Source organism: Pygoscelis adeliae, unplaced genomic scaffold (genome assembly GCF_000699105.1).
Source record: "Pygoscelis adeliae isolate BGI_AS28 unplaced genomic scaffold, ASM69910v1 Scaffold106, whole genome shotgun sequence".
Taxonomy (NCBI): Eukaryota; Metazoa; Chordata; class Aves; order Sphenisciformes; family Spheniscidae; genus Pygoscelis; species Pygoscelis adeliae.
Window position 1 is genome coordinate 2,621,420 of NW_008824939.1, and position 27,999 is coordinate 2,649,418.

Below are 27,999 nucleotides of genomic sequence, written 5' to 3' on the forward strand. Positions count from 1 at the left end.
AGAAATGCAATTTTTTCCCCCCTTGCTTTCAGTGGGATTTGGCAGAACCCTGTGGTAAGTCCGTAGCGCTAGGTTGTGTGTCCTACTCAGTGAGTCTAGCATGTCATCAATCCTAGACAATCTTTTTGCCTGGATAAGTATCAGCACTGCTTGCCTCTGCAGTGCTGCGGGTGGCATGGTGACAGCTGCGCATTCTCTGAGCAAGTTCCAGCTGTCCTTGGTCTCTCCTCAGTTAGTTAAGGGTACACTTTCTCCTTAATTACATGCAATTCATGTTATATTTCTACCTCTGCTCCTAAATTTCTGCTTGAATACTTTGCTTTATAATCTACTCAACCTCAGGAGTATATTAGGCATCTCATTTCTTCATGTGGGAAGGAGAGAGTTTGGGAGGCAATTGGTGTCTCTGACTGGAGTGGGGAATTCCTGAATTCCAGGCATTTATTGAGCACTAAATTGGTATATGGTCTTCATGACTTCATTGTCTTTTATCTGTCTGTAATATTGGAATTATCAGATGGATTTCTTGTAGGGGTGATGTGAGCGCTGATTAGATCACATATATTTGGCAATGGGAACTGTAGTGTTCAGAATTCTTTCTTCTTACTTGGTTTCATCCCTGATTGTGAACATTTCTTCCTCCTGTGGCAGCCAAGGGAGGGACCAAGTGAGGGTGTTTGAAAAGAAACTCCCATTTTTTCCTTGTTTGAAATTTTACAACATAACCTAGAAATCAGGGATGCTATTGACACCAAAATGGGAAAAATACTCCCTGAAAGCAATCTGTTACACATTATTCTAGCAAAATAACCATCTCCATACATGTCAAGTTAGAGTATGACTTTTGATGGTGTTTTTCTTTCTTACGGCTTCACTGTCTCCTAACTAATTATATCTAATTTCATACCAAGTGGTTATTCAGGACCAGAAGTGGCATCTTATGGGTACTTCTAAGTAAAAATGACTTTGGAGGTTATGACTGCATATTCTGCAGTTGGATGTTTCAGTGCCTCATTGTCTCTGTTCCTGTTACAGGTGCATGTGACAGCATTGCAGCGATGAGTGGAATTTTAAAGAGGAAGTTTGAAGAAGTTGATGGCTCCTCACCTTGTTCCTCTGTGCGGGAATCAGATGATGACATTTCTAGTAGTGAAAGTGCTGACAGTGGTGACAGCGTCAATCCATCCACTTCTAATCATTTTACCCGTAAGTACTAAAGTTACATATCTAAAGAATTCTTCCTGTTCCTCAAAATAAAATAAATTCTATGGTTAGATAAACAGGATGGTTTTAAATTGAAGAGATGATAAGATGGACTCTCTGTGGTGTTCAGTTTGTGACTTGCTCGAAATGACTTAACAAGAAGGCAAAAGGGTGCAAGTTTGCTAACTATGTAAAACTATTTGTCATTTTAAAAACTTGAAGTCACTTGGAAGCCCCTACCTATTTGCTATTGGCCCCTCACTACAAGAAGGATGTTGAGATGTTGGAACGTGTCCAGAGAAGGGCAACGAGGCTGGTGAGGGGTCTGGAGCACAAGTCTTATGAGGAGCGGCTGAGGGAGCTGGGGTTGTTTAGCCTGGAGAAAAGGAGGCTGAGGGGAGACCTCATTGCTCTCTACAACTACCTGAAAGGAGGCTGTAGCGAGGTGGGTGTTGGTCTCTTCTCCCAAGTAACTGGCGAAAGGACGAGAGGAAATGGCCTCAAGTTGCGCCAGGGGAGGTTTAGATTGGATGTGAGGAAAAATTTCTTTACTGAAAGAGTAGTTAAACATTGGAACAGGCTGCCCAGGGGAGTGGTTGAGTCACCATCCCTGGAAGTATTTAAAAAACAGGTAGATGAGGCGCTTAGGGACATGGTTTAGTGGGCATGGTGTTGTTGGGTTGACGGTTGGACTTGATGATCTTGGAGGTCTCTTCCAACCTTAATGATTCTATGATTCTATTTGAATTACGTAGCTGTTTGTAGTTAACGCTGGGAGTTGTGCTTAAGGTATTTCAAGGTGCTTTAGGTAAGTTTGTTTATTTTCCTTAGATAAGTGCAGTGCAGCTGTCAGCTATCTACAGTATTGTATTGGTAAGAGTTCTTCTCCAAAGAAAATAATAAGCTTTCTTTTATTTGGAATTGTGGAACATTGTGTATGGGACACACTATTGCAATAGTTTCTATTCTTCATGTAGGGGAGGGTATCTCTGTACTAGGCAATGGTTTTGTGTGCAGATAAGAATTTGGTTTTAAGTTAGCAAAGCTGTGTGTGCAGCATATATATCTAGGAAGAATCAATTTACAGTTTGTGATATTTGTTTTAGGTGGTTATACGGTTTTAATAGTGAACTGCATGTTTTAAAAAGCAGGGGTTTGCCTCGTTCAACTCTGTTGGATAGAGATCTCCCCACTGGAGTTAGTGGCTATAAAGCTGTTTTCTTAAGACTGTGGGCCAAGGAGTAGGTGAGGCTCCTCATCACTGCCCATACACAATGTGATCCTTATAACTATGTGGTTTAGATTGTGCCTAGAAATCATGTTTGTAGCATGTGATATGAATGTTCTTACTACTGATTTGTCTACCAAATGCTGCTGTGCAGTTTGAGCTAGGGTTTGGATGTGAAATCGATGGTCCGAATCCTCTTTGCTCTAGTATGGAACACTCCTGTGCAAAGGGTTACACAGGCACAACTTTTCAAATGTGTTTACATGTAACAATCTTGATGTGGCATATTATATTTAAGATGCAGTACTAGTTGGGGGACCTATTCTATTGAAATGCCACAAAGGAGTAAGTGACCCAGTAAATCTCTTTGGTGGTATTAAGAAATAGTTTGGTGACAATATTATCTGCATGCTGATCTTTTAACTTTTGCATCTGTTTAAGGACTTAGATGATTATTCATCATAGACTGAAAGCAGTTCTTTTACATCAGACAGTCATTGCCACCCACATAGAAGACAGCAATTTTATTGTGACTACACAGATAATACAAAGAAGGCTCGTAATTCAAGGGAGAAACTTGGAAGTTGTAATACATGCATGTAACGATAAGCTTTGATTGTAGTTGACACAACAAATAATTTAGTTTGTTAATAAAATATGTAAGGGAAACCACAGCATTTCAGTGTTATGATTAATGATCCATATAACAGATATTTGTGGCCAGAGTAGTAAATGTTTATCTGTGCGCGCACTCACACACACACACATGTATACAGAAATTGTACATATTACATTTTTTAAATACATATATATATCAGTTGGCGATATGGAAATAGAGTAAATTGTTTGCATGTGCATCGATACTACTTTTTAAAAAGTATTGTCTTTAGTATAGATGCAGCAGCCCAAATTCCAAGAAATCAGTACAGAATAATCCCAGTATTATGTAAGGCTGGTTTGGGAAGAAAAGAATTGAACAGGTGGCCTCGGTGCTGCATTTGAATAGGCAAATCTCAAGGTCCTCAAGGAAAAGACTTTTGGAGACTAGTTTCTGTGCCACTGGAACGTGGCATCTTTCAGTGTCTAAAATTCTGCTTTGCTCTTACTGTAATGCAACGTACTTGCAGGAGCTTGATAAAGGTGATAATTTTTTATTGGTAAGAAAATAGAGGATGTTGATGCTCAGATGAAGTATAGAATGGAAAGGTGGTTTTATCCCTACCTGATTACTTGCATCTCACATCCAGACTCTCTTCCAGTGTACATCATTATTTTGTAACTTTAGCAAGGATGCTCCATGTTGCACTTGATGGGGAAGTCAGATTTTGTTAATTTATTATTAAAATGCTGCAAGTAGATTTTGCACCTTCTTCTTCTTTCTTAATATTAAAGCATATCAGTTAGTTACATGTTTGCACAATTGACATCTACCGGTTGAGCAGTGTTAGAAAAATCGCGTAGCTAGCCTTAGACACATCTGCTATATATAAGAGCAACTCTGCACTAAAAAGGTGAGTCTTAGTGATGATGTATGATAGTAAAAGTTAATATGTGTTTGCAATAAAAATTAATCATGTTTATATTTAAAATAAACGCAAAGGAGTAAAGATACTTGACAAATGCTGAAAAATGTTTTTAATTTGATAACTGACTACCTCTAGAAAAACCAGGGGTTTTGTTGAGATTGGATTTTTATTTTGTTTTATTCTCACATTTTCTTGAGTCTTCATGTGCTTTGATTCTGGAAAGAATGTTTTAATTAGACAACTGGTGAAATTTTTATACACACAGGATTTGTTTTCATTTTGGTTTGTATCGGTTGACATCAGTTGTGTGTGTGATGCTGGATGCTCTTCAGTGCATGAGCACTTTTCTTTGTATGTACTTAGATTTTTTTTTTAACTTCTAGATTTTTTAAACAATATTATTTGAAAAAGCATATTTTGAGTTCTAGGAAGTGATAAAAAATGAACTGATCCTACTGAGGTACTCGGCCCTGTCTTGTCAAAGCAGAATACGTGGAAATTGTCAATGTTCATATCCCATGAATACAGGTGTCTTACAGAGCTACTAAGTGGTGCTCACTTGAAAACTACATGCAGATGTGTTGTACGACAATGAAACTGTTAACAGTGTACATTGAAAGGTGTTTTGTTCATTCTTTAAACACATTCATCTCCCAAAATAAAAGATAAGAGCTTTCCTATGTTGAATATTTGAATCTGTACTTTTAAGGGCATGTGGAAAGGAGGAGTTCTGTGAGACTTTTTCAGTAAGCAGACTGAAAAGAGCCAGTGCAGAAGAAAGACTGGCCAGATTCCTTGCCTCTGTTACATGCCTGAGTACCTCCTTGATGGAGGTTATCTTTCTAAGCCATTTCCTGACACTTTGTACCATTTTCTTTTCTCTTTTGTGAGACACTGTCAGATCCTGCATACTGTCTTCCTTCTAGTCTGTTTTCATATAAGTAAATCTGAAGTTCAGTATAAACTCTCTTTTACTGACTGGAAATGTGCGGATTGTGGGTGACCTGTAGTCAACACAGAGATCTGTATGATAATTCTTTAACTGAGCTTTTTAAAAAAGCCTAATGTGGCTCTCTAAGTCTTATTTTTCCTTTCTAATTGACCTGACAGATAATTTTTTAATCGCTTGTAGCTACAACTCTTTCAGTGCTTCAGCAAGCAGGCAGTTTGCGTATAAATCTATCTAGAATAGCTGATGCATCTCAGTATTTACACAACCCTTGAAACAATATGTGTTGGGTCAGATAAACAAGAACCTTTCAGCTATCCTGCTCCATTAGCCTTGAGGTCAGTTTAACCTGCCAGCTAAATGAGGCACACAGCTGCTGTGGATCATTCAGGTGGGGCAGAACCACCAGAAGATAGCTTTGATCTCAACAATTAACCCTGTAGTGTGATGGCAGAAAATACATGACTGAGATGTCCCTAAATGCTATCTGTTGTGACTACTACACTGGGATAAGTACAGAGTTTCTTTAACAATATATCCATTTAAATAAATCAAGACAGCAACAACAACAAAAAAATCCCTAGCCTAAGTTACAGGCGTCTTTTTCTGAGTCAGGAAGTGAAATTACAGTCCATAAAGCATCGACAACTGTTACCAGGTTCATAACCAAAAAATAAATAAATGTAGTATTTCTTGGTCAGGTATGTGTGATACACATCTGCACATTTTTACGTCTCTTACCAAATGGTGATGGAGTGCCTTCATTACCACTGGCAGGTATAATCCCTACCATCTTTTTTACTTACTTTTCTCAGTCTATTGAGGTCGTTTCAGTTTGATTCAGCAGACCATTAGGCACACCACAGATTTACCTTAATGGATGCCAAAGCATGTTACTAACCAGTGCACATACCTGTCCCATTTCATGGCCCCTCCTCTATATCAGAAAGAGGGGTGTTCATCTTCAAGTAGCAGTCCAAGCATGCATGTACAGTACTAGTCAGGGCTAAGAATATTTTTTCCCTTTTTCCTTAGTGGTACATGGCATACGGGGTGGGAGCACACCTAATGCCATTTCAGCTCCTTTAAATGGCCGTGTTGAGCTAGGGCACCCTGCTGCTGTGTTTCATCAGCTCCACAGCAAGTTGTCTTTGGAATTGCCGTTCAGGATGTCAGTACAATGCCCTGACAGTTCCTACGATTGTGTGTGCTGGGTTCCATGCTCCAGCTCAGGTGTGGGGGATTCTTCCTACCTTGTGGAGGTACCTGCCCCTAAATGTTTGATCTGTTTTTCTGATAAAGAAGAATATCCAAATTTAAGTTGCAGAATTTCATGCAATTGAAAGACCTGGGAAGACCTCATCAAGTCCTGACTTTTGCACTTTGGTGCTGGTAAAAACTCCCCATACCACATTAATTACAGACGCATCTCTTAAGAAGCATGCTTTCAGGAGCTGCTGCTTTCCTCTGCCATTTCAACTTCAGTGTAATATAGCTGAAACTTTCAGAGTAATGCCTTTATTGCAGAGGCTTCTCTTCTTCACCTGCAGAGGCAGTCTAGTTGATATCCTCCATCAATTATCTGTATCTTGCCATTAACATTATCATTGTCATTAGCAAGGTTATCCTGCAGCCAGCTGTAATCATAGATCCTGTCATTCTGCTAATTAGGGTACTGTCTTTAAGAGTATTGAATGCCTTAGGTTCATTATGAATGTAGCTGGTCAGTAAAGGTTCTGAGAAAACCTTTTGGTCTCTAAATGCTCTCGCCATCTTTTGATTTTACTGTTAAAGATAACAAGGAATTTGAAAATACAAATACATCCCCATTGCACTTCTTTCCATATGCCCTTGAAAGTACTGTTTTGAATATTCGAGGGTCGCTAGCATATTGAGGTTGCCTTATCTATGTGGCCATGCAGAACTTGGAAGAAGGTATCAAATCTTTTGAAATCCTTAGGAAGGTCTAGGTTCTCTTAAATTATCTTTATGTGAAGGATAAAGTTTTTTTATTTGGTGTGAGGTCAATAGCACAAGGCATTACCTGAGCTTTGAGCTTAAGCTGTATGTTTAATTGCTGGTTAATGATAGAAATCTAAATGAGTTAAAATGGTGATGCTGGCTTATTATGGGAAAACACTTAGAAGGTGTAGCTAAATGCAGGCATTCTTTTTTCATGGCATCTTGCAATTATTTGTGTTGCCTGCAACCAGGCTTGGAATTTCCTTGTTAATGAGGAATATGTTCTTGTTGTTATTTGTTGACTCATGTTACGAAATGCAAACAGGTTGAGAGATTCTCAGTTTTGATTTTAAAATAAGTCGGCTCATCTGGGCAGTAAAAAACAAGAAATGCAAAGAAATGCAGTGAAATGTATTGCAATGTCTTCGCTCAAATACTCATACAGAATGACAGGGCAGGGTGTGCCATGACAAGATCTTGCCTGCTGTCTTTCATCTGGAAGAACGACTATTGTAGAGGGAGTTTTAAAAAAATCTAAAGCAGGGTTAGGAGGCAGGCTCCCACTGGTTTTTAGAAGGATTTGTGCAACTAATTCTATTTCTATATTTTTTAAAAGTTTTCTCCTATAAACTAGTGCATTTCATATACTATGCAAAGAGAGGGACAGTTTTTGCCTTGCATGATGTTTTTGTTGGCTTAGATAACATACAAAGAACATTTTTTTGTTGAAGATGTTCATGACAGATACGCAAAGTATGTTTGCAGATGCAAAGTCACGGACAGCTAAATGGGTAGTTCTTTTTGTATCAAATGGCTATTCACTGAAGTCACCCGTAAGATGGGACAAAGGATTGCCTGTAGTGTCTTAGGAGAGTTCAGCAAATACAGTTGTTATGCATGGGTGTTCCTGCAAGGATCCGTGGTAGCAGCTTTCCTCCTCACACTGTTCGAAGCTGGGGCCAAGGTCAGAAATAATCATCTATGAAACAGCAGCTGGCATTTAGAGTAAATGGCGAGGCAGACAGCAGTTCACCATCTCCACTTCTCCCCGCAGGCTGATTATATTTGCGGAATGGAGAAACTGGACTAGTATGATGAATGTCATAGAAAAGTGTTCTGGAAATAGAGGGTGCTGAGGAAGTAAACTTAAAGCTTGCACTGAAATATTAGTAAAATTCCAGCTTTTAGCATGCATCCCAAGAATTTAACATTTCTGTGAGATTTTAGACAAAACTCTTGACAGCGAGGTAAAACGTTTAACTAAAGTACGAATGAAAAACCCTCCTATTCATGTCAAACTTGTCTGTGAGCTAGTATTTTTCAAAAGCCTTTTCAAATGTGACATAAATAAATGTAGCATTAGACAAGCATTCCCATCGAGCCCCTCCTGTGAGGTGAATTTAGCTTTGGCTTTACCCGAGAGGAAGGTATCAGAAGGATGGAGCAGTGAAGTGCTGCTGGGGTAGGTGTTGCTGTTCCACAGCATTGTTCCTGTCCTGTCTAATTTCCACTACTCAATTTACACCTTTCTGAGTATGCAGTTCCCTTCAAGACTTCCAGGTTCAAATTTATTTCAGAAAATACCTCCCTGCCCTCAAGCCCACATGTTTCTTTGGGAGGGTATATTGTATGTCACAGCATTTCCTCTTAATGTGGATTTCCAGCATGTAGGAAAAGTGTTTCATCACTAAGGGTTTAAAATTTATAAATTTAGTGTTTGCAGACTCTTAGAAAAATATCTTTTGGGAGGTAGTGGGGTAGAAGGAGAGGTAGGAGACAGAGGTAGAAGCAATTTCTGGAATATGACCTTTTCCCAAGTTCTTGTTTTCTGTGAAGATTGCGAAGCAAGCTGGCTTTTATGAGTGGTGTCCTGACCTGGATTACCATCATGGATTAGGTTTTGCTGTTCTGTGGTGGTAGACTTAATGAAACGCTGCGTGGGAAAGTCATGGAGCAGGTGGAGAATGGTGTTAATCCTTCTTGCTATAGTGGTGTATATGGCACTAAGAGTATGTAAAAAGCAGACAAATGGGTCGTAGAGTATAAGAAAAGCAGCATTTCCTCTGGTCTAAGATAGAGCTTTAATCCAAAAGGCTGCTTCATACACGTTTTTTCCAGCCTTTTGAAATTTTCATGTGCCGAAGATATTTCTGCGCTGGTGACAATGAATTGCTTTGCCCTCATTGATGCAAGAGTGCTAGTAATCTGCCGGGTAGCCATATGGTTCACATTTATTTTAATGTGTCTTTGACATCAGGAGAATAGCTGAGACGGCAGAAGAAAGTGCTTATGCTCAGCCAGAACTGAGATTATTTATGTTTCGTAATCAAAGAACTACCAGTTTTCTCAGTAAAAAATGTTTGAAAAGCATGATGGGCTTAAGATGTCATTCCCATCAGGATTTTGTAAAACTAGGGAGCAGGCTTTGCATTTCGTAGATGAATACAGCCGCAGCGGGATCTCTTCCTGGGTGGGGGGGGGCTGGGTTCTGTTCCGACCGCTAAACACGCAGAAGGAAACACTCCGTCTTTCCCTGGTTTCACACCGCTGTAGTGCCACTGCCCGGAGAGCAAAATGAGGATGTTCAAAGGCAAACAAGACGTGCAGATGTACAGTGCATTATATGTATGTGAGAGCAGTTCAGGAAAACTTCGTTTCAGTCTGCCAGCACATTATTACTGTTGCTTGCCTGTTTCATCAGCTATAATTTATTCATATACAAATGAGACTTGGGTGTTTCTCATAAGAGTACACTGGACTGCTAGTGTAAATATTGATTTTTCCCCTTTGGAAAATTACTTTTCTTGGGATTTGGGAGTTGGGTGGGCCCATGATGACATATGTTACCAAGACATAAGAAATATATTATGAATAAATACGATAAAACCTGAATTTTTCAAATGTGAAAAGAGTTGGGGGGGGTTGTGTCTTTCATTTTTCACAAATTCACAAATAGATAAATAATGGTTATTCTCAGGGGAGGGAGCAGAAGATAACAGCTTGAGGTGGAGAAGGAAGGGGCACCAGAAGCAGCTGCAGAACTTCATGCCAGCTGTGGGAGGAGGCAGTGGCTGGGGGGGGTGGGGGGGCCGCCAGTGTCTTCCCCCTACACCTCTCTGGGCTGGGGGCTTCCTAGCTCGGTGGGAAGGGCTAGGGGATAAACAGCTCACCCCCGCCGGCAGAGGTCGGTAGGAACCTCCTCTCCTTCTAGCTTTCCACTCCATGCTCTGCAAATACTTGGTATGGGGTAGGGAGAGGAAAGAAGGGTGCAAAATTTCAGAGGTTAGAGAGCTGCTGATACATAGCTTTGAATGATCTGTGGAAAATGAGCTAGTAATAAAATTCTTCAGTCTCCCAATAATACATAAAATGAAAAAAAAATGTATTTTGCAATGCAGAAGGTAAGTGCAAAAAATCTTATAATTATGAGCCTGTTGGTAGGAATAAGGTGATGGCAACCATTATTTGAAACTAACTTAGCAGCAGGACTTGGTGGTTTCTTCCATAGAACTGCAACACTAAGGAGACAGTCTCTAACCATAGTGTTCTAGTTACATTGAAATATATTATGAAAGTACTGACACTGATTTGTTACAAATCTGTGTCTTGCTACATCTTTCTTCACCCTTGTCTATTCACACATTCCTCTAGACATATATTTAAACTTTTCTGCCATATAAATTGTTTCATTCTCTTTTATTAACTGTTGATGAACAAAGGCCCTTCTTTATTCTCTAACCTCACGTGACTTGAATAGCTGTCATTTTCCTTACCTTCTTCATTGAGGAATCTTTTTCCAAACCCCGAAAGTATTTCCCCGCTTGCTATGCTTGGTGACAGAACTCCAGCACAGATCAATGCGTTGTACAGCATACTTTAGCCGGGATGAATCTGGCAGGGAAGTTTTATTGTCAAACTGCTATTCATAATATTTGCCCTTCTCCCATTAATCGTCATTGTGACGGAGATCTATGCGACACAGCAGCCTAAACGAGGAAGAACAGCAGCCATGGAAGCTATTTTACAGAACAGTTTTATTTTTTTAAGGCTATTGTTGTTTTCATGATAGCTGGTGTTTTTTTTTTTACATTGATACTTTCTTCAGTTTTGATTTTAAAGTTTTATTTTTAGGGTATCTTTGAAAAATGAATTAGTGGGGTGGTGCCTCCTGTTTCATGCAGACATACAGGGGATACTGTGTCTGGAAAAACGCATTTAATGCACTTGATCAAGTACCTAGAAGCTTAAAAAAAAAATCTAAGGAACACTTAGTCTGTCTGGAAAAGGATCCATAAACCATCTTGTATGCCATTACTGTTAGCCACGGGGTGATAAAAATTGTGCTTTTTGTTTTGATAGATAAAATGTTACCATTTTAAATTGCAACCAATTTAATAAAAATGATGGTAATAAAAGTTATGACAGTGTCCCAGTGTAGGAGATGGTCCTCAACTATATGTATAATTTACCACCTATGGGAACAACCATAGTGGTGTTTGTGTGTTTATTCTGTTTTTAATCTTTTGACAATTGATCTCCCCGTGTCTAATAAAGCACAGGTTAGGTAAGATAGGCTTACTGAGTCAAGCCTTAATCTGTGTAATTTGGAGGGGTGGGGGGGTGGGGGGAGGTAATGTGTAGAAAAAGGTCGTCTTGAATTCGACAAAGCTCGTTTCATGTCGGTGTGCAGCCTTACGAATAAATCGCTGAAATCTCAGTTTCTTGAATGACTGCTGAACAATTATCTCTATTCTGTACTACAGTCGATGACTGAAAAAGGACCTTACTGAAACATTGAAAACGGAAGGGCTATAATAAAAAAGCTTGATACCTAGCGTTTAGGCATTGCCCCATTCTGCAGGTCTCTGGCTCGCCATACAGGTGTTCTTAAATTTTGGAAACCTTAGAGATCCTTTGTATGTTCAGTAGCCAGAGAAGTGCATAAACCAGGAATTGTGAGAAATGGCAGAAATATCATATGTAGTCATGAAGTAAATTATGACTGCTGCGGATACAGAGAATTCTTGTGAGGGAGAGAGGTTAATAACTGAGAAAAAGATGAATAAACGCATCCTACTGTGTATGTGTGCAGGCACATCAGGAACAAAGATAGCAAAAGGGTAAGCACAAAGGATGTGTTTACCGCGCTTGGGTTGAACAACTGTTTGCTATTAAAAGCTTTCCTTTAACTCTTTCGGCCTCACCTTTAGGAATTTTGTTTACAGACGATTGCCAGTTTTGCCGTAAATGGTCTGTGGTGCAGATGACCTGTGCTGTGGCTGTTAGCTCGGGTCGAGTGCTGCACGGATGGGGCTGTGCTGTGTCCAGATACAGCCCTGAATCTGCAGCAGCTGCTTTTGCAGGGCAAGGAGCTGATAAGCCTGCAGGACCTGACTTGACTCCGTGAGAAGGCAGGCCAGTTGCAAGCAGGTTATTAACTTGGGCTCTGCTCTGGTAAACCCGGAAACTGAGCCACTCAAACGTCAAATGCCAAAAATCAAAATTTCAGCAGCTGATATTATTTCAGGTGAGGCATTCTGACAGTCCTATTTGAAGATATCTATGTCTGAAGACCTTGTTCGGATATAGTGACCTTTTCTGAGAGATAGTTCTGTAGCGGTAATTATGTTCTTAACAGTGTCATCTTTCCCTCTGATAATAGATATATTTTATGCATTACAGTACTTGTGTATCTGTCAAAAATATTTAATTCCATATAATCTTGAAACATGGAACTAAAAATTATATTAATTGTTTAAATACATGAGAATGGAGTATTTTTTTCCTTCCATGGAATATATCAGACTTGTAGTATATAAATGTGCTAAAGATCATGTGTGAGCCATAGGACAGTTTTAGGTGATGATGGATATTCCTATTCCCTCTGGCATCCTCGCTCGCCATGAACTGCTAGACCCAAGATTGCGACGTTCATTTTCAAAAACCACCTTCTAGTTCCTGTTGACAGTGTGTGTCCAGCAGATGCTAAAACAACACATCTCTGCCTAGCAGACTCTGCCTGGAGTCAGTATCACCCTTTTTGCGCTGAACAGATGATAGTGGCATTCACTGATATCACTTGTTGCACAGGCAGATGGCATGTAAATACTTTCTTGAGACTGGCCAAGCAAGGAAGCCGTTACTAGGTCTCTTCTGGAAAAGCGTGGTGTTTACACTCTCTTTGGAAAAATTTTTAGGTTACGAGCTTTTGCTTCCCTGCAAAACCTTTGAAACTGACTCCAAAGAGGCATGTAAGCCTTACACGATCTGTGTCCCTCATTCTGAAAGGAGCTTACTAATTGATTAATGTCAGTAGATTTTGTCTGGGCCTATGTTCATACCTTCCGCTATATTAGAAAATACGTATTTTGTACGTCCTTCTGCTCTGTCTTGAGTTAAGCAGTAATTATAACTGATCTGAACGTATTATTTAAGGTACAGTGCATGCAAAATAACATATGCCCCTGACTCTTGATAACATGATCTGAAAATCTGAGTTCTGGTTGGCTTGAAGCAAAAGGACTGAGTGAGGTATAGAGCGCTTTGTCCCTGATGTTGGAATATGTTCAACATTTCCATTCAATATCTAAGAATAATTTTTTTGAGGTCACATTAAGGCAGCCCTCTGCTCAGAGATTTTAGGTAGTATAGTAGAGGCAGAACATAGTGCCTTTGCGGTGCCGACTGCTTCCTTTCGTGTCCTTGGTTACTGAGGTGGTCACAATTCTCCAGTCCCCTCACTGACATCTCTAATCTATGCTTTTGGGTAATCAAATAAAATCCTGTAATCTTTTGCAGTTCCTGACTGATCTGTTCTTGCAAACAACATTCTCATAAATATGAATATATTCTGACTACTTCCTAGCAGTAACATAGAAGACATAACTATAGAGTTATTCACAGAGCCTTAGCTCTTCCCTTTAATGAGCTCTTGGGTGAGACACATCCCAAAAGGTAGGATGTGTTTCAGAAAAAAATAGTCGTGCGTAATCTGAGGGCTCTGAATGTTTACATGCTTGTTTACTTATACAGATTATCATATAATTTGTCTGACTCGGAACTATAACGTTAAATAAATAAAACCATGAACTTTAATGACATCTACAACAAATGCATGTCACCTGTCACACTGTCTTCAATGCAGTTGTATAGTGCTGGTTTTCTAGTGCTGGTGGTGTTGCAGTTACAGTATGCCAGCATTTTCTTGAAGTTCAGCTTAATTCTATTTTAACACAGTTTTTGTCAGTGATATATTAAAAAACCCCAGACAAACAACTTTGATGGTGTGGCATTGATAATTTAATTGCTAAAAGTGATAAGAACTATAAAAAAGTTGAAGAAATGCATTAATGGGTTCTTTAAGACAGCTCATGACAATTACGGTCTTACTGAGAGAGACTGCTGACCAAACTTTTAGGCATAAATGTACGGCAATGTATGAAATGGATGTTCTAAATTTTGGCAGCGCACACGTGGGCACCACCACTCCTCCCCAAAAATCCACATAGTGGAAAAGCTCATTCATGTAATCTAGTTTTTATCATAGATGACATTCTTTTTTCAGCTGAAGTAATTAGATCTCAGAGTCTTCTGCCTAGCTTCATTTAACTATTAGTATCAGTGTGTGAATAAAACTTAACGTTGATTTCTTTATGCATAGAAAGTAGCATGATTCTTTACGTATAGAAAGTAGTATGAAAGTAGTATCTCTTCCATAAAGAGATTGACAGACTTAAAGAAATGGCAGCACTTTCATTGCAGCATTTGGTATTCCTGCCAGTAAGCAGCCATGTCAGGAGTTCCATAGCTAAGGTCTAAACCAAATTACTATAAACGTAGACCTTATGTGGTAGATACTGAAGTTTACAGATGAAGATTCAAAGGCATTCGCTAGCTTGTGCGATTTACAAGCACAATTACCTTCTGTTTCCTCAGGAAGCATATATGTGTATATATATATTTTTAAGATTAACCTTCTATCTTTTCTGTCCTTTAGTATTTTACTATAGTTTTATCTCTCATTCAGTTTGTGGCTGGTTCTTCTACTTGGTAAAAAAGCTGCTTGCCCTTCAGTAGCTGTCAATGTTTCTTCCAAAATAGAGGCAAGATCCAGTTGAGATCCAAATAACATCAATACTGTTATATCAGAAATTGGATACATCCCAGAATGATTTAGATACCTCCTTCAGCAGAAGCAGGATTTTTTAATATGCACTTTCCTGTGTGTAAGAGCATATAGGCAGCGAAGGTTGTGACTCAGAGTGTTTGCTTTCATGCTAAACTGAAAGAGAATATCACAATATCAAAATTATCCCGTCTTCCAAGCTCTAAAAATTTGGTTTTATTAAAGATAGTTTTGTTTTGAAACTGTGGCATATACGAAAAAGAACATTAGTACATTAAAGCAATATTCAGTATCATGCAAAATTGACACACCCCTGTTGTGGTTTAACCCGGCAGGCAGATAAACACCACGCAGCCTTTCGCTCACTCCCCCCCGCAGTGGGATGAGGGAGAGAATCGGGGCAGGAAGGGGAAAGTAAAATTCATGGGTTGAGATAAAGACAGTTTAATAGGACAGAAAAGGAAGGGAAATAACGATAATAATAATGATAAAAGAATATACAAAACAAGTGATGCACAGTGCAATTGCTCACCACCTGCCAGCCGATGCCCAGCCAGTTCCTGAGCAGCGGTCACCGCCCCCCGGCCAACTCCCCCCAGTTTATATGCTGAGCATGACGTCATATGGTATGGAGTATACCAGTTTGGGCCAGTTTGGGCCAGCTGTCCTGGCTGTGGCCCCTCCCAGCTTCTCGCTGGCAGGGCACGAGAAGCTGAAAAGTCCTTGACTAGTGTAAGCACCACTTAGCAACAACTAAAACATCGGTGTGTTATCAACGTTATTCTCATCGTAAATCCAAACCACAGCACTGTACCAGCTACTAGGAAGAAAATTAAAATTAAACCAGGACAACCCCTATCAACTAGTCTCTTCTAACAAGATAACCCTCTTCCCCCTCTAAAAGCTTCCTATAAATATTTTTGACAGGCTCTGATGATAGGAGATTTGCTTAGACTTGGATGTGAGTTTAAATATGTGTAATGTAACAGAATTTGTCTTTTGATTCCTCTGTGTATATCCTACACCTTTTTTGGAACACCATTCACTGAGAGCATGTAAGTGAATGTAGGACCTGAGCTTATTTATCTGTTTTATTATAATCTAACATACCTGCAGTATATCTGAAGAAGTGCATGTTATTTATATAATAAACCGTACTTTTAGCTGCTTACCAGCATTTAGGAAAAATAATACTATTTCAGTGTTTTACTGAGCCCCAAATAGTTTTATGATTATGTCAGTAGGGCATTCTGCCTGTAATTTGGTTACAGAACTATATTTTCTAATATACTTGTTTTTCATATAGTTAGGTAGATCGTGCTATTTTTTGAACTGAATTACTCCACGTAAAAGTTTGGGGTTTTTACATTTGTGGTGATTAACATTTCACTACATAATAATATTAGAGAATGAACTGTTTCAACTGTGACAATAAACCAGACCTGTTATGAAACCGAGGCTGAAGGCCAAGTGCTTCCAATCTCTAGAGACGGTGCAATTTTAGATTAGCAGTGTACATCATGTTGCTCTTTCTGCTTTTATAGAATGGTTCTAAGTCTTTCAAGACTGGTCAGGCCCCTTTTAAATCATTTTACTGCCTGAATTCTGGCAGTTAGGGGTCTCATTCACACTTGCCCAATTGTTGCCTGTAAACTGCAAAGCAGTGACTTATTATCTACATTCTCAACATCCTATTGCCATTTCGCAATAAATCAAATAAATCAGGCTGTTCATCTTAAAAATCAAGAAGTGTCTCGTATCTTTCTCCAACATTTGTGTCTCTTTTTTTTTTTCTCTAAAGGCTCACCACTGTTACCAGTGAGAAACAATTGATCAGTATCGTTGGAAGGAGTTACTAAACGTCTGTAGAAAAAAGACCAATGTTTAACAGTTAAAATTTGATATCTGTTTTTAAACAAATCCATTTCATGTGATACTGCATATGTGTATAAGAAAAACTGAGCACGAGTGTGAGGGGAATCAGAAAAGAATTAGGAAAGACTAGGTTTAATTTTTTGCCAAAATTCTGCACATTATAATATATATGCACACACGTGCACGTATTCAGTGAATGGCAGCAGAAAGAAGGATGAAGGTAAAGAAAAAGGAAGTGGTTCTGATTGTTAATCAGCATTATTTCTATATTATTCTGTGAGGATGATGATGATGATGATAAGAATTTCTGAGGCAGTCTGAAACTCTAAACATACTGCCTTTATAGTTTTTATAGCACTTAATTTCTCACATTTTAGATTGTAAGAGATAGGAATCTTTTCTGCCAATGTGGTACGATGCTTTAAAGATGTAGTTATAGATCTCTGCAGCTAAGCCTTGCTGACAGAATAGTAACGGTGTATATAGACCTGTGAGAGACATGGGTCCGCTGTTCTCCTCACCGCTGTTGTATGCAACGTTGTCTTGTTCGCAGGGTTTTGAAGAGAAGTAGGTCAGTGGATCACTGTCTTTGAGGTGACGCTGTGAAAGAAGTTCCTTTTGCTGTGGTTTATTTGCTTCCTTGGTAAAAGGATAAAACACTTTTATAATGCTATGGGAAAACACAACTGCCCTGGCCAAGAATTTATCTTCTAAAGTAGACAACAAGTGTTCATGATTATAGAGGTTTGTAACGGCTTCTAGGTTTGCATTTACGGTAAATATTTCTAATGTTATCTCCTCATTTAGACTGCACACCTCTGAACTTCAGTGTGTACGTAGGTATCGTTAAGGCAAATGGAACTGCACAAGTGACGAGTTTGCTATATGACTGCAGGTTATCATTCATACTGTAATCTGCATCTGTTCTAGCTTCTTCAATCCTGAAGAGAGAGAAGCGGAAGAGAACAAAAAATGTCCATTTTAACTGTGTTACTGTGTATTACTTCACGAGAAGGCAAGGCTTCACCAGTGTTCCCAGCCAAGGGGGAAGCACACTGGGAATGTCTACTCGCCACAACAGCGTGCGCCAATACACACTTGGAGAGTTTGCGATGGAACAGGAGAGGCTTCACCGAGAGATGTTAAGAGAGCATCTAAGGGAAGAAAAACTCAATTCTCTAAAATTAAAGGTAAAAATTATTCAAGACTTTGATTCCTGCCTTATTTATTTAAATAAGCAGTGTCGGGGCTATATGGGCTCAATGTGTGTGTTTTAAACAAAACCATTTCCTTTCTATCATTCCATTTTCAATCAAAACAATGGCTTTTATTTATTTATTTGTTTTCCTGAAGACATATTTTTGTTCGATATTACTAAGTGCTGCTGTAGCTCTTATTGATGTGTACCTCAAAGTGCTTTACAGGGAGGTGGTTGTTTACTCTCTGTTTTCTACAGAGAGGAAAACAAAGGCAGAGGGTGGTGGAAGTTAGCCTTGAACAGGGTGTCCAGCAGAAGTCTGGAAGTGCCAGGAAGAGAACGAGTCTTCTGAGCCCTTGCACAGTGTCCTGCTAGACAAGGGAATGGTAACGTCCTAAGTACAGAAAGTGAAACAGCTTGTTTTCTTGGCCAACTTGAGCAAATTTGGCAAAAAGTAAGAAACAGTACTACTAAAAATGTTTTCTTTTTTCAGTGTACCAATTTCTACGATCGTGTGTCTTTAATATATCGCCAAAGGATGTCTGTGTTAAAGAAGAAATGTGTCAGACAAACTAACTGGCTGTATCAGTTTAGCTAGCCAGAACAAATCTTGGCTACAGTTTTGAAGGTGTCTTTTTAAATATAACGTAGGAGAGGAAGGAAACTGTGTACATGAGTAGAGGAGAACAGAGAAGGGGATTGTGTTCTTGGAAGTGTCCCTTCCGCCTCTTTAAAACTGGTGGCAAAACTTCTGGTTTTGTTATGTTTTTATAGCGGCTGAAACACTTCCTGTATAATGGCTTGTGTTCTATGTATTTTGGGCTCTTTTCGCATGAGTCCTGTAATTAAAAGTGAACAATATTTAGAATTGCAACCAAACTGCAGTGCTCCATAGCCCCTTCTTTCGTGATATTGTATCTCTGTTTCAGATACTACTACAGTTGTCCAGAGCAAACTGTCACCCTCCAAGTTTAAGAAACGCCTTTCAGCTTTTTTTCCATAGAATGAACTACGTTCATGAGTTCTATGTCTGAACTCCTGAAGAAGTGTATATGACCCTTATTACCGTAATTACTTTTTTCAGTCTCCTAATTGTTTTTTACTTGAATAGCTAAATAGATTCTTAAATAGCTCATAAAATTTGAACTGTCACAATGAAAACAAACAAACATAAAACCACTCAGGGCAAAGACAAATTAAAGGTGGATATTTGGACAGGTTTGAAACCAAAGGTTTGTCACTAGACAGAGATTATACCTCTAAACATCTCGCATCACAGGATCTTCCGAGCATCAAGTGTGAATTGAGCTGTCTCAGTGTAACCAATGTCTCTGTGTAGATCCCTTGGCTGACTTCCAGGAATCAGTTCAAAGAGAGGAATCCCCAGTGGAGTAGAGAATAGTAAGGCATGCAAATATTTCACTTTTTCTTTTCTTTTTACAGCTAGAAAGTAAATCAAGAAAAATCACAGATCCTATTTACTTCTGAAGATTGGATGAGGCCTTTCAGCCTTCATCTGTATGGAGTAGAGCTTGGCTCTTTGTGCTTTCATAATTCTCCTCTTGGCTGGGATGGATCTCCTTTCTTCATTAGCTTACTTCACTCCAGTCCACTCTTTTTTTGGGACGTGCTCTACTTTCTGCTCCTCTTCCAAATCCGATGTGTTCTTCCATCTCCCCGGTCACTTGTTTGAGTGGATGATAATCTTCACTGTGACTATTAAGTTCCTGCAAAATCTCTTCATAAGTATTCAGTGAATAATGAAAGCCTGATTTGCATTCCTCCCTCTGTCCTAATTTTTATTTTTTTTATTTTTACCAAATAGAAAAGTCCTTTCCCCTGCACTTAATTCCCCAGTGGTGGGATTCTTTCTTCATTGATCCTCAGCAGTTGATGTGGGAATAGTTGACTAATATGTTCCGAGACTAGTACGCTGACTCCAAAGTTTCAATTCAAATATTAAGAAATTGTGGTTAGGTCTTCAGAATCCTGAGTGGCTTAAAAATGGTAACATTTACTAGTGTTAAATCTTTTACTAGAGTAAAATATTTCTCTTCACTCTAGAGCATATATAAAAACATAGGGAACAGAAAACTTCCTTTTTGAAGTAGTCCATTAAACTCAGCTTAGTTGCATCCCTGATTATACACTGGAGTAAAAAAAATACACCACCACCCCCCCCCACTTTCCCTCCCAAAAGCAAATCCAGGATTCACTGAATTATAGTGATGAGTCACTGTAAAGCAGTGAGAATGTTTTATTTGCTTAAGACAACTGAGCCTTGCTGATTTCCCATTATCGGGATGGAAGAGCTGCTTGGTCATTCACACGGTTTCTAAATGAACACAAAAAGGAAACGCTGTAGACTTCTAAGGTGACAATGTCAGTGATTGTGATCTTTAATGAAAATGTGCTAATCAGGATTTTCATCTAAATTACTGTACATCTGTGCAGAAAAATGAACAAAATGAGAAAATGAAGTAGGGCAAAGTTTGCTCAAAAAGGTTTTTCTGTTTGAAAACCACTATGCAAACAGAAAGTAACATTTTCGGTGTGGTTTTTAATTTCGGTTTCCCTGTTTTTTTTAATTTTTTGCATTGGATTCAAATATGCAAGTCTGTAGGTAGAAAGCATTCTGTCTTGTAGAATTTGTTAAAAAAAATAGAAATACAGGAATATATTGGAAGTAAGTCTCCACAATATTAAGTACTATTTATTATTTTACTTACTGAAAGTGAAGAGCCAAATAAGAAACTTCTCTTAATTAAAAGCAGATGACGATTTTAAACTCACTTCAAGTCACTTTAGCCATTTAGCACCAGCGCTTTGGTGTAAACACTGCTGACAGCGGCATAAACACTTGTTAGCAGCAGAGTGTGAAAATTCTAATGGCAATCTGGACATAAAAGCCGTCTTGTCAAGATGAAGGGTACAAGGTAGGCTTTACTTTAATGCGTTGTCATTTGAGAAAACATTATGAGTAAGCACAGTAAATGAGCTGGAAGAGTCCTTATTGCTTACTCATAATGTCTCCTCAAATTAAGACCTATTAAAATGATTAGCCTGACCCTAGTGATGTTAAGGCTCCTGGGTCTGTGGACACAGTTGTTTTCCTTTGTGGGAAATTGTAAGGAATAATTTCCAGCTAGGGCGGGCAAAGGTGTCTAACCTAAATTTTTCACGTTTTACAGAGTTGAAGTGAATTTCACCCAAAGGCTTCACATATTCATTGGCCCTTGCCTTGTTCTGCTGTTATGACATTAACCTTTAGCTTTATGAGAGAAATTTTACCCATCTGCATATCAAGTTTAATTCAGATGAGTAATATTATGACAATTGAGAACTTACTGTTCCCCTGAAGTTCTGTATTGGAAAATGTATTTGATGGTTCTTGATAATCTTCCTCCCTCTGTAGTTACCCAATTACTTGTTTGAGAAATGTTCAGATCTCTCATTTTATTAATTCATTTGTTCTTTGCGTGACAAAATTGAGAAAAAAAATCAGGGGGGACAACGAGGAAGTCATCCAGCACAGGAGTCGGGAGCTAAGGTGCTTTGAAACGGCAAACTGCTGTCTAATCCCGCTTGATGCCCAGGCGTTTGAATTTGCAGCCTGCTGGATGCATACAGTGCTCAGCACGTGACTGGAGTCCGTTCCTTAGGGCTCTACCGCTGTGTAGCAAAGCAGTTAAGATTTGCAGGAGGAGGAGGAGAAATACATGGCAGGCTTGGTATGGTTCTATAGGTGCCTTTGTAAGCTGAGCAGTTACAGCATTCACCTCGTGGGTAAGAGCCCTGAAACTTTATTAAATAGTAATTGAATAAATTACTAAAATGAATACAGAAGCGGGGATTAGAATTCTTCCCCTTCCCCAGTTTCAAACTTAAATTCTGATAGGTGACTAAATAACAGTGATCTGCTTAAGGAGTGGTTTGAGCCTTGTGTATTTAAAACTAGAGAAATCAGAATTCTTAGGTAGGTCATTCTCCTATTATATAAAGGAAAAAGAAAGCAAAGAAACGTAAATACACTGTACTTAGTTGTACCTAGCTCACAAAAAATGACAAATATAAAAAACAATCAAGGATGCCATTCTGGATTTGAACATTCAGGCTGAGTTGCACGTACAGTGGAGTATTCCCTCCCACTAGCTTCAGACAGCTAATTCAAGATGCATTTAATTACTCTCTGGATTTACCTGTCTCTCGCCGTAGATTATACAGAAAAAGGATGACTTCTAATGTTGTCTTTCCTACCTTACTGAACTAATACGTTGAAATACCTGGTGTAAATAATCTCTCCATTGCCTCAGGGCCAGGCAGAACTGATTAAGGAGCTATTACCCCCTTTTCCTAGCCACTGTAAAGTGAATGAATAATAGAAAATAGAGTAAGGAAACAGTCTGAAGGAAATTTGAGAGGACATTTTGAAAATGCCTGGATTTAAGATGAAGAAAGAGCTGGAAGTATATGCACGTAAAGGGATTGAATGTTACAGGGATAACAGACACGGTAAATAAACTGAACCGTGAAATAAAATGAAGGCACTAAACTCCGAAGGCTGCAATTATGGAGAAAGATTGAGAATACATTGAAAAGAGAAGGAAACAATAATGCCTCTAAAGTGGAGTTGTGGAACTGGCAGAACACCTCTGCATGAACTAAATACGGTGCTGAATTGCTAAGAAGGGATGATGACTGATCTCAGGAGAATTTTTCTTTGTGCAGCGTGATGTGTACACGTACACTGTATGTAAGGACTACCAGTCATGACACTGAGACTTTTCTCCTTCAAAGGAAAGAGTATGGCTTTTCACCTGACTTTACAAGTCAGGAATAATCAGGTTTTTTTTCTGTGATTGTCTTACACAGTTGTGACAGACAAAACTGCAATTACGAAAAAAGAGTAAGCGGTCAGTTCACCGTCAGTTCACCGTCGAGTGATTCAATAATGCCATAAAAGACAGTTACATTCCAAAAGATTGTGGAAAGGACAAACTGTTAATATAAATGGGAAAACGAAACAGTTGGGAATACAGTAAAAGCAGAAGTGGTGGATTGGGTAAGATTCAGGACTGCTTTCTTGCACATAAGAAGCATAGCTAGGTGGAGATGACAGGATTTAGTAGCAGAAAAAAGGGGAGTTACCTTTACGATGATAATTGTTAAATGTCTAAACATTGAAATGCACAAGAAGCAGGCAGCGGTAGTTATGACTTCAGTATTTTATCTGTATGTAAAACTGGTGTCTAAAAATTTATTTGGGATAACAGGCCAAGCTGAAGTTTTACACAAGTAAATAAGGCAAAACAGAGAAAGGATTTGAATGGCTATTTTTCTATAGGTAAGAAACATTCAGATTGCTTTCACTGGGGGCCATTTGTCCGAGGTCATGGTGATGCCCATGATGAAACTGTTAATGCAAATGAGACTTGAGACTTCACCGGTGTATAATTATCATATAGTTGCACCATGTTTTATTTACAAAAGTGTGAGACCAGGTGCTCGGCTAGTGTAAATCAGCAACCTCATCAGTTGAGAACATTACATAGAGCAGGGTGAACGTTGGGAATCTTCCATTTGTTTGTTTTTCCATTTCAAGCAAAATTATTTCATAGAACAATACACAAAGCAAAGGATTTACTATTTGACAAGGTAAATCATATAACTGCACTTGCTTCACGTTTGCTGTGTAGTACGATGCTCAATCTGAGTAATTTGAGATTGAGAAAATATATTTTTTGTTGTGAGTGTCATCAGCTCTCTGAACTTTTTTTAACATTTGCTATTCTTTTGATTCTCAAGCAATTTTCTCTGTAGAAGAACTTTTATAAACCCTGTAGTTGTGTTACCTGGCAGATATAACCAGTGAGCTCTACCATGGATGGGAAGATTAATATTCCCTCAGTGCAGTAATTTTTTTTTCCTTTTCTCCTTGAATATATACATCTCTTTCTATATGAGGTGAGTTACAGGAGTATGGTACAGAAGCGTGCTGTCTTATGAAAGTGGCACTGGATGTTTGTGCTTGATGCTCCTGGCCATTTAATTCTGAAACAATTTTTGAAAGGTTTGAGAGCTAGGCTATACCTAGGTAATAATATAGTGCCAGGGTACTTGCATCTATAGAGGCTCAAAAATGCATAACTCTAGGAAAGGAGCACAAACCCTCTAAAAACCTTTCTCAAGATCTTCCACAAGAGGTTAACAACTTACTTCCTTTTTTTCCTATGTTTATTCATTCGTTAACTGCCTAAGAATAATCTGGACTGGTTAGTGAAGTACTAAAACGTATGACAACACAAAGCTAATGCGTTATTTTCAGGACCGAAGAGGACTAGAAGGAACTTCAGAAGAGCTATATGCGTCAGCACTATGAAATACATTGCAAATAAACATGAAGTAATGTAGGTAGAAAGGGGCAAAAATTAAGTGACTTCCAGGCTTAAAATTGTCAACTAAAGACGCAAATATAGGCATCTGCCCAAACGATTAAATGGATATACTGCTCTGTGACCTCAGCTGTACAAACATCAAACAACTTGTCAGGCTAAAGAGGAACAGGATAGCGAATAGCACACAAAGTACACCATTTTACAACTCTGTGATGCATCGTAATCTGAAACAGTGTTGGTAGTATAGTTACTATCGCAAAAGGGATATTGAAGAATGTCAAATAGCCCAGAGATGGGAACTAGACTCAATTAAGGGCTCAAAAATTATCTTATGAAACAATATAGGAAAGACTAGAGTTTTAGAAAGGCATGAGATCTGGCAAACAATGACAAATGGTAAAGGACATAAAGAACAGATAAGAAATTAGAAATTTAGGAAAAAAATTAGCTTCATGACAAACATGAAACTAAACGTGTATTTAATTCACATGTTAAATGTGAGAGAACTGCCTTTTCACCCCATCTGTAATCATGTTCTGGAACTTACCGGCAGTCATGCAGCACTTTTACTTACAGCTTTCCACATTCATAATGCGTTACACATATTTACATCTATGACACATACATATATGTGTGAGTATAGTTTAAGGACTTTGTTAATTGTTCTGTGCAACAGATGACAAAGAATGGTACAGTGGAATCTGAAGAAGCTAATACGCTGACACTGGATGACATTTCTGATGATGATATTGATCTAGACAACACTGAAGTAGATGAGTACTTCTTCCTACAACCCCTGCCGACAAAAAAGCGAAGGGCATTGCTGCGAGCTTCTGGAGTGAAGAAGATTGATGTGGAAGAAAAACACGAGCTGCGGGCCATCCGCCTGTCCAGGGAGGATTGCGGCTGTGACTGCCGTGTGTTCTGTGATCCAGAAACTTGCACTTGCAGTCTTGCAGGCATAAAATGTCAGGTAAATGTCTATATTATTGTCGTTATTTAACTACCAAGGGGAGGGGAAGGAGTGTGTGTGCATGCACACGCGTGTACATTTTGCTCTTGAAGTTTTGAACTACTGGAAATTAAGTTAATTACTATACAATAACACTTGTGGATCTCAAACCAGTTTTTTAAGGCCCAGATTTAAGAGTATCTAGTGTGCAATATAAACAATCTCCTTAAACATCTTTATTTATGTTATGATTGGCTTAGGCCCATACATCGTTTAGGGTTTTTTTGTTGTTGTTCTACAAATATTCTGCTCCTCATATTCCTCTTTGGCCTTTATCTAAATATGCAGGTGCAGACAACAAAAGCATCAGTAGCCTGCCGATTTCAGAAGGGATATTACCTTTTATTTTAGAGACAATTCACATACTGTCCAAATGTGAATTATAGTCCAAACTCAGAAACAATAAATGAAACTCTGTGGTACCGTCCTTAATTTAACATGCATGATACGTAAAACGCATGCATGATAAATTTGCATGTAGGCAATAAAAAAATATATCTGCTAAGAGAGCAGGTAGTTTTTACTCTGCAGACTGGAAAGGTATTTTGTATTGTACATTTACATAGTGTCCTATGTACAGCTGTAAATGTCCCAAAATGTTCCCTAAAAGATGTTTCTACTAATTCTCCTGAGTTGCTGTTACGCAGCTGAGTTGATTTCTTCCTGAATGCGTTTTTCATCATTTCTTAAATCCAAGCTAAACTTTCTCTGCTGTTCTAAATAATATATTCCCTTTGCTGTGCCTGTTTTCATCTTCACCTGTGGGGAAGATGTACTAGATTGTGTTACATGGTTCTCCTCTGCATCGTATCTGATGTTTAGGTATTACAGTGAGATGAAAATCATAGACCTTAAGCTATCTAATTGAACTTGTGGACTCAGTCACGTTTTTAGAAACTTAAGACGGCTATTATTAGACATATAAGTTGTGCCCACAGTCTGTTGAGCTTACAATATTGCATCTACAGTTGACTGGAATATCTTTTAAAATGTTCTTGAGTTTTTATTCCTACTTTCTGTGGTCAGGTGTCCCCACTGGCAACTTTATAAAGGTTTTTATACAGAATTGATTTTGTTTCAATAGGTTTCTAGTTTCTATGATTTTTATCAAATTTTAAGACTCTTTCTGGTAGTGCTTTTGCCTGGATTTGAGCACAACATGACGTAAAGCTGTAGCAGATCCATAAATAGAAAAACTACCTATTTTTTTTGTTCCAATGTGTAATGCTTTCACCTATGGAACAGAAACATATTTCTCCTACTCTGCAATATTTGGTGCATGTATGGGCCCCTTACTGTTCCCATCAGTAGTGCTAAATTGCAGGGCTAACCCTCTGAATTATTGTTAGCTTCGACTATTCTTACAGGTACTTCTCAAGGCGAATCCCACTTCACTATTGTATTTCTCTAGGCTGTCTAGGTTCTGTCATATCACCAGGCTTATGCTACATATTGTTAATCTGTATTCTTTTTTTTTAAAAGGTGGATCGTATGTCTTTTCCATGCGGTTGCACTAAAGAAGGGTGTAGCAATACAGCAGGTAGAATTGAATTTAATCCTATCCGTGTACGGACTCACTTTTTGCACACAATAATGAAACTTGAATTGGAGAAAAATAGAGAGCAGCAAGTTCCGGCATTAAATGGCTGCCACAGTGAGATAAGTGCACACACTAGTTCTATGAGTCCAGGACCCCGTCCGGTTGAATATTCAATTGCAGAAAATTTTGAGATTGAAACCGAACCTCCGGCTGCGGTTATGCATTCTCAGTCAGCCGAGGACTTGGACTGCCCAGGGGAAGAGGAGGAAGAGGAAGATGGGAGTAGCTTTTGTAGTGGAGTTACAGATTCTAGCACACAGAGTTTAGCCCCTAGTGAATCAGATGATGAGGAAGAGGAAGAGGAAGATGAGGAGGACGATGAGGAGGAAGAAAAAGCAGATGATTTTGTAGAAAGCATGGGCTCCCATGCTGATATGGTGCCTCTTCCTTCTGTCCTTTGCTACTCTGATGGAACTGCTGTGCATGAAAACCACTCTAAAAATGCCTCATACTATACTAACTCTTCAAATCTGTATTACCAAATAGAGAACCATGTTGCTGGCACTGCTAACCAGATCGGTGAGACTTACTCAGAAAGGGATGCTGTCAAGAACGGTAGTCTTTCTCTGGTGCCTTACAACATGACTTCCGAACAGTTTGTTGACTACACACGGCAATCAGAGGAAACTTTTAGCAGCCCTCATTACCCTTCTGCAAACCCCTCAGTGATTGTTTGCTGCTCATCTTCTGAAGGTGATAGCAGTGCTCCATGTAACAGTTTATACACTGAGCACAGGCCAAGTCACCCTCAAGTGGAATTTCACTCATACTTGAAAGGTCCTTCTCAAGATGGCTTTGTTTCAGCTTTGAATGGTGACAGTCGTGTACAAGAGCACCCTGCTGAGAATTCACTAAACCTCCCAGAAAAGAACAGACTGCACGAAGAGTGCATCAAATCACCAGTGGTAGAAACGGTACCTGTTTAA

General features: G+C 38.9%; 1 protein-coding gene across 1 annotated transcript; it reads left to right on the forward strand.

Moving 5' to 3' along the window:
- The first annotated feature begins 1,058 nt into the window (after positions 1-1,058).
- Positions 1,059-27,999, forward strand: CSRNP3 (cysteine-serine-rich nuclear protein 3). The gene is made up of 4 exons (XM_009325399.1): positions 1,059-1,206; positions 17,799-18,058; positions 25,138-25,434; positions 26,956-27,999. The coding sequence occupies exons 1-4, from the start codon at positions 1,059-1,061 to the stop codon at positions 27,997-27,999; spliced, it is 1,749 nt and encodes a 582-aa protein (XP_009323674.1).